The sequence below is a fragment of the Carettochelys insculpta genome, chromosome 3 (genome assembly GCF_033958435.1).
Source record: "Carettochelys insculpta isolate YL-2023 chromosome 3, ASM3395843v1, whole genome shotgun sequence".
In the NCBI taxonomy this organism is placed as follows: domain Eukaryota; kingdom Metazoa; phylum Chordata; order Testudines; family Carettochelyidae; genus Carettochelys; species Carettochelys insculpta.
Window position 1 is genome coordinate 43913626 of NC_134139.1, and position 12468 is coordinate 43926093.

Consider the following 12468-nt stretch of genomic DNA (forward strand, 5'->3'; position numbering starts at 1 on the left):
GCCTTGAAGGTGACCTTTCTGGTGGCCATAACCTCACCCAGACTGGGCTCCAAGCTCTCACTTCAGAGCAACCTTATACTGTCTTTTTTGAAGACTAGGTTCAGCTACACCCCCATCCAGCATTTCTGCCTCAGGTGGTTTCCCATATGCATATGAGCCAGGATGTATTATTGCCAGTGTTATTTCCTAACCCCTATGCCACTGATAGGGAAGTCGTCTCGCCACTCACTGGACATCAGACATGGCCTGCCGTTTTGTACTGAGCACTTGAAACCATTTCATAAATCAACTCAATTATTTATTGCAGTGGCAGAGAGGGTGAAAATTCTCCAAATATCTTTTATCTGGGCATGCTATGATTTAGCTGAAGTCCAAGCATCACTGCTGATAGCACATTCCACGAGGGTGCAAGGCCTCCTTCTGCAGCATTTCTTGTACAAGTTCCTCTCCAGGACATCTGTTGAGCAGCCAGGTGGTCATCCATCCACACTTTCATGTTGCACTCTGCCATCACTTAGCAGGCATGACACAGTGCAGTTTGCAGCAGGTTGGTCAGCAGCCAGGTTCTCTTTGATGCCTCCTCCGGAAGGGAATTGTTGGCGAGTCACCTATTGGAATGTGCATGAGCAATCACCCAAAGAAGAAAGGTTTTCCTGCCCTTCCTGATTGTTGTTTTTCTAGATGTGTTGCTCATGTCCATTCCAAATCCCATCCTCCTCCCCTCTGTCAGAAAAATAAGGCAAAAAGGAACTGAGAGGATGTGGGGGGTTGGGAGTATCTTATATATAGTGCCTTGAAAGTGCTGGTCCAGGAGGCTCCACAGCTGACCCAAAGGGTACCACTAAGGGAAAAAATTTCCAGCGATCATGCTTGCTGTGCCCGTCCACACTGTTGGAATGTACATGAGCAACACATCTCAAAGATTAACAGTTACAAAAGATAAGTAACCATCTTTTCCTCCATATGTACTGAAAGTAAATCTTGGGGTTTATAACATGAGGAGGGAATGTCATTTTTAAGTTCAGAGTGAGTTGTTTAAAAATGATGTGGACATAATTTTGTCTTATCAGTGTCTATACAAGATGAAATGTCAAATGTGGCCAGTGTTAGAAAAATTACTTTAACCAACATGTAATTTGATCCATTGTAGTAGATGCTGCACAAGTGTCTTACAGGTAAAACAGCAGAGTAACTCCTAAATTGAGGACTAAACTGATTAATATTCCTGTTTAGTTATTTCCAGTCTCCCCGTGATAAATGTTCGTGTTTCCCTACAGATATTAATGAATGCCATCTGCAAGGGGTATGTCCAAATGGTGAGTGTTTGAATACCATGGGCAGCTACAGATGTACCTGCAAAATGGGATTTGTGCCAGACCCTACTCTTTCAAGATGCATACGTAAGTAATAGAAATTATAAAAGATTTTTTTTCCTTACCACATGCAATGAATAAGCAAATTAGACTTTCAAGCCAACTATTGTTGATTAAAGATATTGTAATCACATATAGTTACAAAGAAGCGTATATAATCAAGTTAAAAGCCTCTAAATATAGAACAATAATGAAATAGGAACCTGCCATTCTGAATTATGCAGTTAATGGAAGACCCAGAGGATGAAGCTTCTCAAACAAGTTGCACAATCAACCATATTTGAAAAATTTGAAAACAAATTTTCAAAGTTGCACAATCAACCATAGTTCTGTCATTTCCTAGTTTTTGAGTGCTTGACTTTGCAACCTTAATAATGTTCTTTCAGTGCAGTTATATGTGTAATTTCTTAGGTTTTTAAATAACCAGGCTTAAAGAAAATTCCATCTTGTGGCATCATATTGACAACCACATGAGTCAACAGTGGGGTTGGAATCTTTAAATGAACTGTACAGACCTCTGCCACTTGAGTGAGGAGTAATTATAGCAATAGTAGGTTGTTGTCTACATGGAGCATGTCTAGTTGGGGGTGAGATTCTTTTTTTCACTTGTCATTGGTTTCAGTGAACAGTGAATCAGGAATTTTGGGTTGCTCTCTGAGTGTTGTGGCAGACTGCTGCCAGTGGGCTACAGGAGCTTGCAAGAAGGCAGTATGCTGCCTGGTGGGGGAATGCTTTCCTGTTCCTGAAGTAAACTCAATTAAGGCAGATAGCTGGGGACCTCATTAAGGATTAGCCACAGCTGAGTCTAATCAGCACTTGTGGTCAGCTGAGGCTCTGCACTCCCTATGAAAGGCTCCCCGCCTGGGATCAGGGGGAAAGGTTTTGGAAGGTGCACTGGAGAGCAGAGCGAAGCGAAGTGAGAGGGTACCAGTGGGAAGTGGTGGGTGAAGTGGCCTAGGGTGAGGTTGCTGCATTGGGGCAGGGGTGAAGGCCCTGCCAGCTGCCTCTTATCCTCTTAGGGCCGGAGTCCAGGGTAGAGAGTGGGTCTGTACTCCCCCAACCCTTCCCAGGGGTTACTGCACTGGAGCAGGTGTGGGCCTGCAAGGGGACTGGCTTTATCCTTCCCATTCTGGACTTGCCTATGATGAGGATGGCTCACTAAGCGGAGACACCTACCTCCATGAGTCTCTGAGGCACCACAGAGAACCACCAGGAAGCACAGGGACCCACAGGGGCTGACAGGGGAAACTGTCACAGTATGTATGTGTCTGTGTGGAAACCCTTCAAGATTATACACCTTAGGAGTGCCAGAGAGAGGTTTTTTTTAATAGCAGTGTCCACGTACGCATCCTATGCTTCTTTGTGCTCATGCATGAGAGCTTAAAGGGTGGAGCATCCAAGATCCTCCCTTACTTCTCTCTTAATACCCATTTCAGTCAGGTGGAAACTGGCAAGTGTCCAACCCACAAGTTCTTACCTTCGGCTAAATTTTTTCAAAACCTGAAAAACTTCCGAACTCTTTGGTTTGCTGTTACATGACCACTGTAACTGATATCAATCCAAATGGAATGAATATTGATGGTCCAAACCTCCTGTACTCCCCTGCTGTAGAGACCCTTTGTATAGGACACTTCAACACAGCAGATCCGAAGCTGCAGACTTCAGGCCTGCCCATCCTGCGATAAGACTAATTCTGTTGAAAGATAAAGCAGCAGAAATGTAGCACTTTAAAAACTAACAATTTCTGCTGCTTTGTTTTGTTGGAGTGTAGACTAATACAGCCACCTCTCTGTTATTATTCTGTTGAAAGATGTTCAATGTGTCTGTCATTCTCTATAAGAGCAGATGAGGTACAGGCTGCATGGTTGCAACTTATCTCCTGGAGCAAACTCGATCTGTTCAAATCCTGAGAAGAGGGCACAAGACTGTTGGTAGCAGACAAGCCAGATTCATTCAGTGGTGTGTCTGGCAAAATGCCTAAGACCAATGCAGAAAAGAGGGGACTGAGAAAAACCTGGCACCAACTCCACCGGCATGAAAGCAAACTCTACTCACCCTTCATCAGTACTACAAATGACACCTCTGATACCAATGTCTGGCATCAAAAAAGAGTGTTCCAGTCACAAAAGCAGAATCCAGGTCTGGCTATGTATCTTCACACAAGACCAGATACTGTAAAGCTTCTAGAGGAAAATCCACCAAGCCCTAAACGGCCTCCAGGACTGGTGATAAGGAGCGTCCTGTGACATAAAGAAAGACTCCTCTGGTACCAACCCTGCTCTGGCAATATGCCTCTCTACATCCATGCTGATGACTAAAAATGTGTGTCTGGAAGAGCCATTAGCATCATTGGTACAGAGGCACCTGTTGGTACTGGCTCACACCCCAGTCCTAAAAGAGCTCTGTATCATTGCACATACATAAACACAGTCTCAGGTCACAATGGTAACATTTGTCTCCATCATCTCTCTCCAAGCTCATTCCTGGTTCATGGCTCTTGATTTGCAGGATGCATGCTTCAATACAGCTATCCATCCAGCCCACAGGGGGTATCTAAGATTCTCAGTGAGGCCCAACCATTATCAATACAGGATTCCACCTTTTGGATTTTCCACACCACTGAGAGTATTTACAGAATGCCTGGCAGAAGGGTCAATACATTTAAAAAGAAAGGGAACCTACATCTGCAGTGACTGGCTGATCGGGTAGGTGCCAGCAGGAGGCCACTGCAGCCTTAGAGTATATCATTTCCCTTTTCTCTCAAGCTGGACTCTTTGTGAACTATGGGAAATTCTCTCTTACACGATGGTGTTAAGAGGAGCTCTGATTGACTCTCACTGGTGAGAATTTTTCTATGCGTACACAGATTCAGGTTTCTCCAGTCAATGACTAAGGATCTGAACTTGAATCTAACAATAATGACACATACAGGAGGTCAGGCTATTGGATTATAATCATACCTTATGGCCTTGAAATCTATAAATGTCTACGATTGCTATCTTATATTCCAACTTGTAGGCACATGAATTAAGATAGAATAAATGGACCAAATGGTGTTAATGTTATGTCATTGTCCAACATTCAACAGTATTAAACAAGGTTGGAATTTGGTATATAGAGACCTCAGCCTACTTAGTACCATGGCAAACACACCTAAAAATCTTTTTATCTTGTTATTAAAGATAAAGAAAAGAAGGAAAAACAACATACTTGAAATGTAAAGTATTAAATAAGACTTTCATTTTAGCAGCATATGTTGTTTCTTTTTCCTTTAGCTGGAGAGAGCTTTTAGAAGGAAAAACTTCTCATTTGATATACTGTTAGAGAGTAACTGAGTTGGTAGTAACTGTCCTTTTGGAGAAAAGAAGTGAGTCGAGATGGGCTGGAACTGTTGTTGCTGTTATTAAAGTCCACACTTGTTTCATCCCCGATGATGTTTGGGATTAAGCTGGAACTAATGGAGGTAGTAATGTCACCTGGGTCCCTCTCTCTGACCCAGTCTGGCTGGGATATCTCCAGATCAGGATGGGCAAGGGCCATGGTACTAGGAGAGGCAGGTGCTGGCAGCCATGATGGTGAAGCTTGCTCTAGTAGCCAGTTTTTCTCCCTCAATCTCTTTCTTTAAGGACCCACAAAGGGAATAGTGGGTGGAATAGCTCACCCCTATTGTTTCGTCCACCATTAGGCTTATTTTCCAACACATGAGTTTGGGTTCACTGATTTCTGTTGCCATGCTTTTCTTGTTTGCCAAGCATGATCTTCACACAGTTTTTGAGTTACAGTAAGAGGCCTTTTTGTTTTTGACAAATTCAGTCTTATCTTGCTTTTCTATATTTTCCCGTCAACATTTGTCGTTACAGATTATTGTGACATCATATTAACTTTCACATACTTTTTACAAAACAAAAAGCAGTCAAGTAGCACTTTAAAGACTAGCAAAATAATTTATTAGGTGAGTTTTTGTGGGACAGACGCACTTCTTCAGACCATAGGCATACCAGAACAGACTCAATATTTAAGGCACGGAGAACCAAAAACAGTAATCAAGGAGGACAAATCAGAAATCAAGGAGGGCAAATCAGAAAAAAATGATCAAGGTGAGGAAATCAGAGTGTGGAGGGGGGAAGGTCAAGGATTAGATTAAGCCAAGTATGCAAATGAGCCCCTATAGTGACTCAGAAAATTCCCATCCTGGTTCAAACCACGTGTTAATGTGCCGAATTTGAATATAAAAGACAGCTTGGCTGTTTCCTTTTGAATAGCGGTGTGAAAATCTTTGATTACTGTTTTTCGTTCTCTGTGCCTTAAATATTGAGTCTGTTCTGGTATGGCTATGGTCTGAAGAAGTGGGTCTGTCCCACGAAAGCTCACCTAATAAATTATTTTGCTAGTCTTTAAAGTGCTACATGACTGCTTTTTGTTTTGATAGTATATAGACTAGCACGGCTCCCTCTCTGTTACTATACTTTTTTACAGTTGAACTTACAACTGGGTAAATTTGGAAGCCCATTTATCACGATTCCCAGTCTCCATTCGTCAGACTTCTCGTCCCCCATCCCAGGTCTGTCTTCTTGTCCTGCAACTCCCTGTTCCTCCCTTCTCCTAGTTGCTCATTCAGTCTCTCCCTCTTTCTTATCCTGGCCTCCACTTCCCTTAGTCCCATATTTCCTGTCCCAGTCTCTTTGACCCCTTCATCTCACCTCCTTCTCCCAGCTCCACTGGTTTTCCATTCCAGTCTTCTTTCCCTGCAAGTCCCCATCTCCAACACTTAGGTCTTCATTCAGTCTCCGTCTCTCAATACTTACTGGTTCTCTGCCTGTGCCTGCATCTGCTTCTCTCCAGTTCTCTGTCCCATTCTGCCCCTTTCTCCATTTCACGTTCTAGTGCCCTTGCCTACTTATTCCTAATTTCTTCCTACCCCACAACAATGCCCAGTCTTAGCAGTTCCCTTCTAGCCACTCTGCCATCTTCCAACCCCAAAGCTTTGTCACCTTTGTGTGTGTGTGAGAGGGATTTTTTTGTTTGTTTTTTTTTGGTTTTTGCAGTTGAAATGTATGTGACAGAGAAAAATGTTAAAAAAAAAAAAAAAAAGAAATTGATCAGTCTTTCCAAAGAAATATTGGGTGGATGTCACCTTGAGAGCAAAGACTATGCTATATTCCTTCCATTCAAAAGTGGAGGTAGCAGAGACTCAATGTTAATGTTATTGTGGAAAGGATGTTTGTTTACCCAAGAATGGTGAGAATGTGATTTTTGACCACAGTGGCACTATTATAGAAATCTGAGATGCATGCCAGATGGCTGTGGGTGCTGGTACTATCAAGAAAATAGGTGCGATCTTAGAAATGTGGGAGGAATTAAAATTACATGTTCTGGCACGAATTCAAGGTTTGTTAACAAAAATAATCTAGGAATGCTGATACTTAGTGGGAGAAAGCGTCTCATAATGCAGTAATTCAAAGGATACAACAAAAACACCCTTAAAACTTTTCATTTTTGCTCCAATGATAATGAGATTGTCACCTCAGTATTCTTCCTTCTATTCCCCTGTATTTGATGGAGGGAGAATTTAGGATTTACTGTAAATACATTTAAAACCTTATTTAGTTGTTGGTTGCAACTTAAACGTTTTTATGATGTTGTAAGTGTGATAAAGTGACAAAAATGTCATGGCCATTTAAGACTACGTAAGCAGAGGCAACACATACTGTTCAGTGAAATTCCACCATGAAGGCGAGATACTTTAAATGTTTGTTTTTAATTTTCTTGACTCTATAAGAACATCTTTTCTCCCAAAATTTTCTTGGGTGTTGGAGTGAAGTTTCTGTTGGCTAAATGAAAATGTTGTAAACAATATGCGTAAGAATAATTTCCTCCCTTAGTTAAATTTGGATTTATAGTACCTGTTTCACTTTTCTAATGCCATACACTCCTGCCCTCTCCAATTGATCATAGTGCCTTTTAGGGGAAATGGGGTAAGCAATTCTTGGATTTTTAATCTAAAAAAACCTAATGTAATGGGGCAAATATGCGTAAAGCTTGAAATCAGTCCATATTTTTCCTTCACTTCATGTGGCTTTGCCTTTGGAAGCACAACCCTAACTAGTGAATCAGTCGTGTGCTGAGATTTAAAGTCACTGTCTTATGTAGCTGGCTGTTGATGCTCCAATATTAAATAACTTTATAATTTTGAAGAGAAGAATCTTTTCAATTTTTCTAGTTTAAAAATTGTGTTGCACTTAATTTCCCTCGATGCTGCCATTTCTATTTGATTTCCACATTTCTGAAATCTTTGCTCTTATTTTCATTTAACTGAACCTTTTAGCCAACTTGGTCAACTTCATTATTTCTTTGTGGGGAAGTGGGGGGAGAATAGTAAGTTTGGATGGATCTCAGCCTCGTGTTATATCCACATCAGACAAAGTTTATATCTTTTGCATATGCAGTGATCAAAAATATGCTAAGGCACTGTGATTTTCTTGGATCAGGGCAATTTTAAATCTCAGTGGAATATTTTATCACATATATTTGAGAGGGTAGTTGGTAGCATAAGAGGTGGGGCATGGCCTGCAGCATTACAGGTTGAGTATTTCAACAGACAGCTCTTAAGTCGTTTAAAGAAACAAACAGCAGTCTAATCTAAAATTGTTCCCTTTGTTCAGCTGTTTCAATTCCAAAATCTCTTTGTTGTCAGGACTAGAAATACTCAACTAGCCATTGTTAAAATGTATAAAATGTAGTGAAATGTAAATATGTAATTTGCCTTCTCCATTTAAGAACAGCTGTCTGATATGTAATAGCCCTTCTTGCAGTCCCATCTGTTTGTATGGCTTTTTTAAGTCTCAGTGGTGTCATGACTGTGTAATCTGACAGTGTTCTGTTTTACTGTTCACCTGCTTTCAGCTTATTGCTGTAGTGCTCATGCACGGGAAAGAGAGCTGTTTCTAATAATTCTGTGTCGCTAGAGCATGGCAACTTCTTGTTTGTACGTCAGCTTTGATTCCAAAAATATTTTGTGTCTAACAAGTCTAAATTCAGATGCTGTTGATGCCAATTAAAAAATCTTCTTTGTGTTCTGCATACTGAGAGACCCAGGCATGTTTTTAAAAATGTTGGCAGATGTCAGTGTTAATCCTGTTCACTGGTAATGGAACTTCTTGTAAACTCTAGCGTCCTCCTTCCCTTTTTGCTGCAGCTGATAATCCTATGGTCTCTGAAGAGAAAGGGCCCTGTTACCGGTTTGTCAGTGCAGGAAAGCAGTGCATGCATCCTCTCTCTGTTCAGCTCAGCAAGCAGCTCTGCTGTTGCAGTGTTGGCAAGGCCTGGGGCCCACACTGTGAGAAATGTCCCCTTCCAGGAACAGGTAAGAGGTGCCCAGAAAAACCTCAAACATTCACTCATACTGTATGCAGTATGCGCCCTATATCACCTCCTCTTCCTCCTTATTTTTTGTGTCCTGTAGTTTCTTACTGGTTTTGTAAATGCTAATAAAAAAGTACAGTACATCTTTTATAGGTAGGTAGATAGATATTTTCCTTTGTTATGTAATGGTAGGCTTCTAGTTAAGAAATATACCCATCCCAGTATGGGACATTTTAATTCCTAATTTCTGTAAAATGAAGATACGATTAGTATCTGGGGATTTGGATACATTAAACCAAAATGTCCTTAATACTTTTCAAACATAAAAGGCACAAGCAAAACAATGGGATATCTTGGGAAACAGTCTATTGCACTTGCATACATTAAGCTTTCATTATATATTAGAGAAGTTCCATGTGGGCAAGCGTACTCTGCCTGTTTTTCTTGTACGTTTCGAGCACATTTTTGCAAGTCGTTCCAAGGATGATATCAGCAGATGAGTAATATCTTAAAAATTTAATATTACATGTTACCTCTGGCTGAAACAATCAGTTGTGATATGCTTAGGGTTAGATTCTGCCATCCTTCCTTACTTTGAGTGACGTCTTATTCCATGAGTACTTCATTTGAAATTTTTTTTTAAGTCTTCTGAATTAAACAGAGATGTATAAGGCATCACCTTGGTACACCAAAGAGATGGGACCATTGGGTTTAGTGAAGCTACTCACAGACTAAGTTACTACTCAATCTGAATAGTAAAGATTTTTTCAGAGAATTTATATTATCTAATGTTACTTAAAACTTGTGTGTCAGCATTCTGAATCTGTTAAGGTCGCAATCCAGGTTTAGTTCACTGTTTCATTTGGATGTTTGGTAAAGTAAATGACTAGGTATTTCTAAAAGCACTGTAACATCAGCTCAATTTTATTACCATTATGTATATTAAATTTAGAGATTGTTTCAGTTGTGCTTAGTGGATTAGCATACATGTTTCCTGTATTTGTAGGTGATAGAATAGAACTTGAACTACAGTACACTGCATTTACTGAAACAGCTGCTATAGATGTCACTGGTATGATATCATACAGTATCATAGGAAACTTTTATTCTTATCTAGAGTATGGGTTTATGGCGCATCACTTCTTATTTTCAGAACTAAATAGAAATGTTTGGGTGTCCAGCATGTAATATAACAGGATCTAATTTTCAGAAAATCCTGGACCCCTCTAAGGTGCTTTGAGTTGAATTAGACTGAGAGTGCATACCTCAATGGTGACATTTTTAAAGTCCATTTATGTTTTCACTGTCAAACAAGTAAGGCTTTAGCAGTTTTTGCATTAAACAATCTTCTCATCAGGTGACTAGTTATTTTATTTCAGGGACAGCATACAATTCCTGTGAGAATTCTAAAGATTAGGAGTGGTTTTATGTCGTGCTTGATCTAAACGAGAACTGGTCAAATATCTTTTTGCAAAGGTTGTTTCTCAAATGAAATAAGTATTTCAGTACTGTATGGAATTTATGTCCCTAGAGTGAAAATTCTAATGAAATAAATTAATGTATTTATTTATTAATTAATTGTATTAATTTGCATTAATATACAAAACACACAAAAAGTCATATATGTATTGAATATATGAGTGTGGTTCTATAGATGAAATCCTGCCCTCATTAAAAATACTAGGAGTTTGCTGTTGACTTCAATGGAATTGGAATTTCATCTTACATCATTTGCATTACTAAAACTGCCACTGAACTCACTGCAAAAAAATTAAGGATGTATACTTTAAAAAAAAAAAAAAAAGCCAAAGTGATTTCTTCACCAGAATGAATAATCTGTGGAGTAGTTTTGGCCATTATGACGTTATTTTAGAGAAATAACTAACTACAGCTTTTATGCATTAACATTTTAGAAGTAATCTCCGCTTTAGTGTCTGTAATTAAAAATAATCATGAGTGAGGCTCTATAGATCTCAAACTACCTGATTTGTGACTTCAGTGGATTTCTAAATTATATCTTTTGCTCCTTTTGACTACAAGCGCAAAATTGGAAGATTGCTTTAAAATATTGTCCTATTTTGGTGGGTAAACCACGAGGTAGCCATTTAATAAAATATATTAGTATTTGCCAAAGTACTGGTCTAATTGGAATGAAAAATGAATGCAGTAGGCTAGATCATGCCCTCCATCATAAAAACATCTGGGATGATCAAAATTAAATGCATAACTCAGTACATTTTATATTTCAGGCATCACCTTCTTGCGCTGGCAAGGATTGCTGGTCTGTCTAAAAGTAACTGGCCTCTTGTTCCACTAAAATTTCACCTTATAGGGGCAGATCTTTTGCCACTGTTAAGTGTCATTACTGGAGCATGGATGGCCAGAATCTCTGCATTTGTCCCTGGGCTCACTATCCCACATTATCAACCTGATTGTTTTTAGAGCAGTCATGACAATGGGTCCCTGCTCCCACTAAACCTCTAATTTGTTTCTCTTCCCCTCGACTGAGGTTTGCAAGCATAGAGCAAGACCCACCATTTGGGATGGGATGATCACAGAGCCTGAGGCCCTCTGCATCCTGCTACAATTTCCAAACCTCAGAAGCTCAGGAATTCATGCAGAGGGACAAATGTTGGATCTGGATAGATGCTGCTTAGATCAAGCTGCCTTTTCTTCTGATAGATTTATGAACAGGATTTCCACTCCTCCCTTCTAAAGATGATCTGATTCTATATCAGCACTCTCTTAGCAAGTACTAGAGAATTACTGCATAAAAATACAGATAAAATGTTGTTTTTTCTGTTAAGAAGGACATGTTATTTTTGGAATATTATACCCTACTACAGTAATTTGATCCTGTTATTTGTGTGTGCATCAGAAGAATGGATTCAGTATAAATTTTAAATTCCAGTGAGAATTTAATGTAAAGATAATATTTTAGGATTAAACAGGTGCTATATATTTGGGAAATACTTTGAAACCCTTACTTCCGGAGATGTTTTAAAATCAGTTTAATATTACTTTTAAGAAAAAAGTAGACACCATTATGTTGTTGTAGATTTCTGAATGACATGCCAGAGATTTCCGGCAAAACATTTATTAATATCAAATTTGAGTCACTAGGATATTTCTTATCTTTAATAAAAAGTTTAATATAGGACAAAGTAGTTTTTAAAACTTGAGATTTTTTTCATGTAAGTTATAGTCATTGCCTGTTTTTAAACATACGTTTACCTTTCTGATAATACCTTTTTCTAAAGTCAGATTGTTACACGTGACTCTCTCAAAGCTCCAATCTAAAATAGGCTTTTGCTGGTAACGCATTTTTCAGTGGTCTCCTCTCCCAGCAAGGAGGAGGTATCCAGCAGAACTTTTCAAATTGTAGGAGATTTTAGTATTCCACTGAAACAATGTTTTCCATAGTAAAATTGTATTCAACTTCACTTGTTTTGAGAGACTAATATGTGAGCTTTGTAGCCTCATATTAGGACATAAGAAGTATGTCATTATTTCACTAGAAAATTAGCATTCATTATGGGCCTTATCCAAAGCCAACTGATTTCAGTGGAAAGACTCACTCAAGTTGAGGTCAGTGGGCTCTACATCAAAAGCCATGTAAGGTTTCTGGTGTAGTTGATTCATATAGCTTAAATGTTATAAATCAAGATTTTTCATCTTGAGGTTTCTGGTTCAGTGGTAGTGAGCAACTGCTTTTCATTCTTTGGCAACTTTA

The 12468-nt window shown here is 39.3% G+C and overlaps 1 protein-coding gene across 9 annotated transcripts in view; it reads left to right on the forward strand.

Moving 5' to 3' along the window:
* The window catches only part of LTBP1 (latent transforming growth factor beta binding protein 1), a 336231-nt gene that overhangs the window by 211242 nt on the left and 112521 nt on the right, over positions 1-12468 (forward strand). For 8 of the 9 annotated variants that reach the window (XM_074989698.1, XM_074989699.1, XM_074989704.1 and 5 more), the window contains 2 exons: positions 1278-1400; positions 8569-8736. In XM_074989698.1, the coding sequence (XP_074845799.1) occupies positions 1278-1400; positions 8569-8736 (291 nt within the window). The remainder of the gene's footprint in view (positions 1-1277; positions 1401-8568; positions 8737-12468) is intronic. The other variant, XM_074989703.1, reaches the window with a different exon arrangement.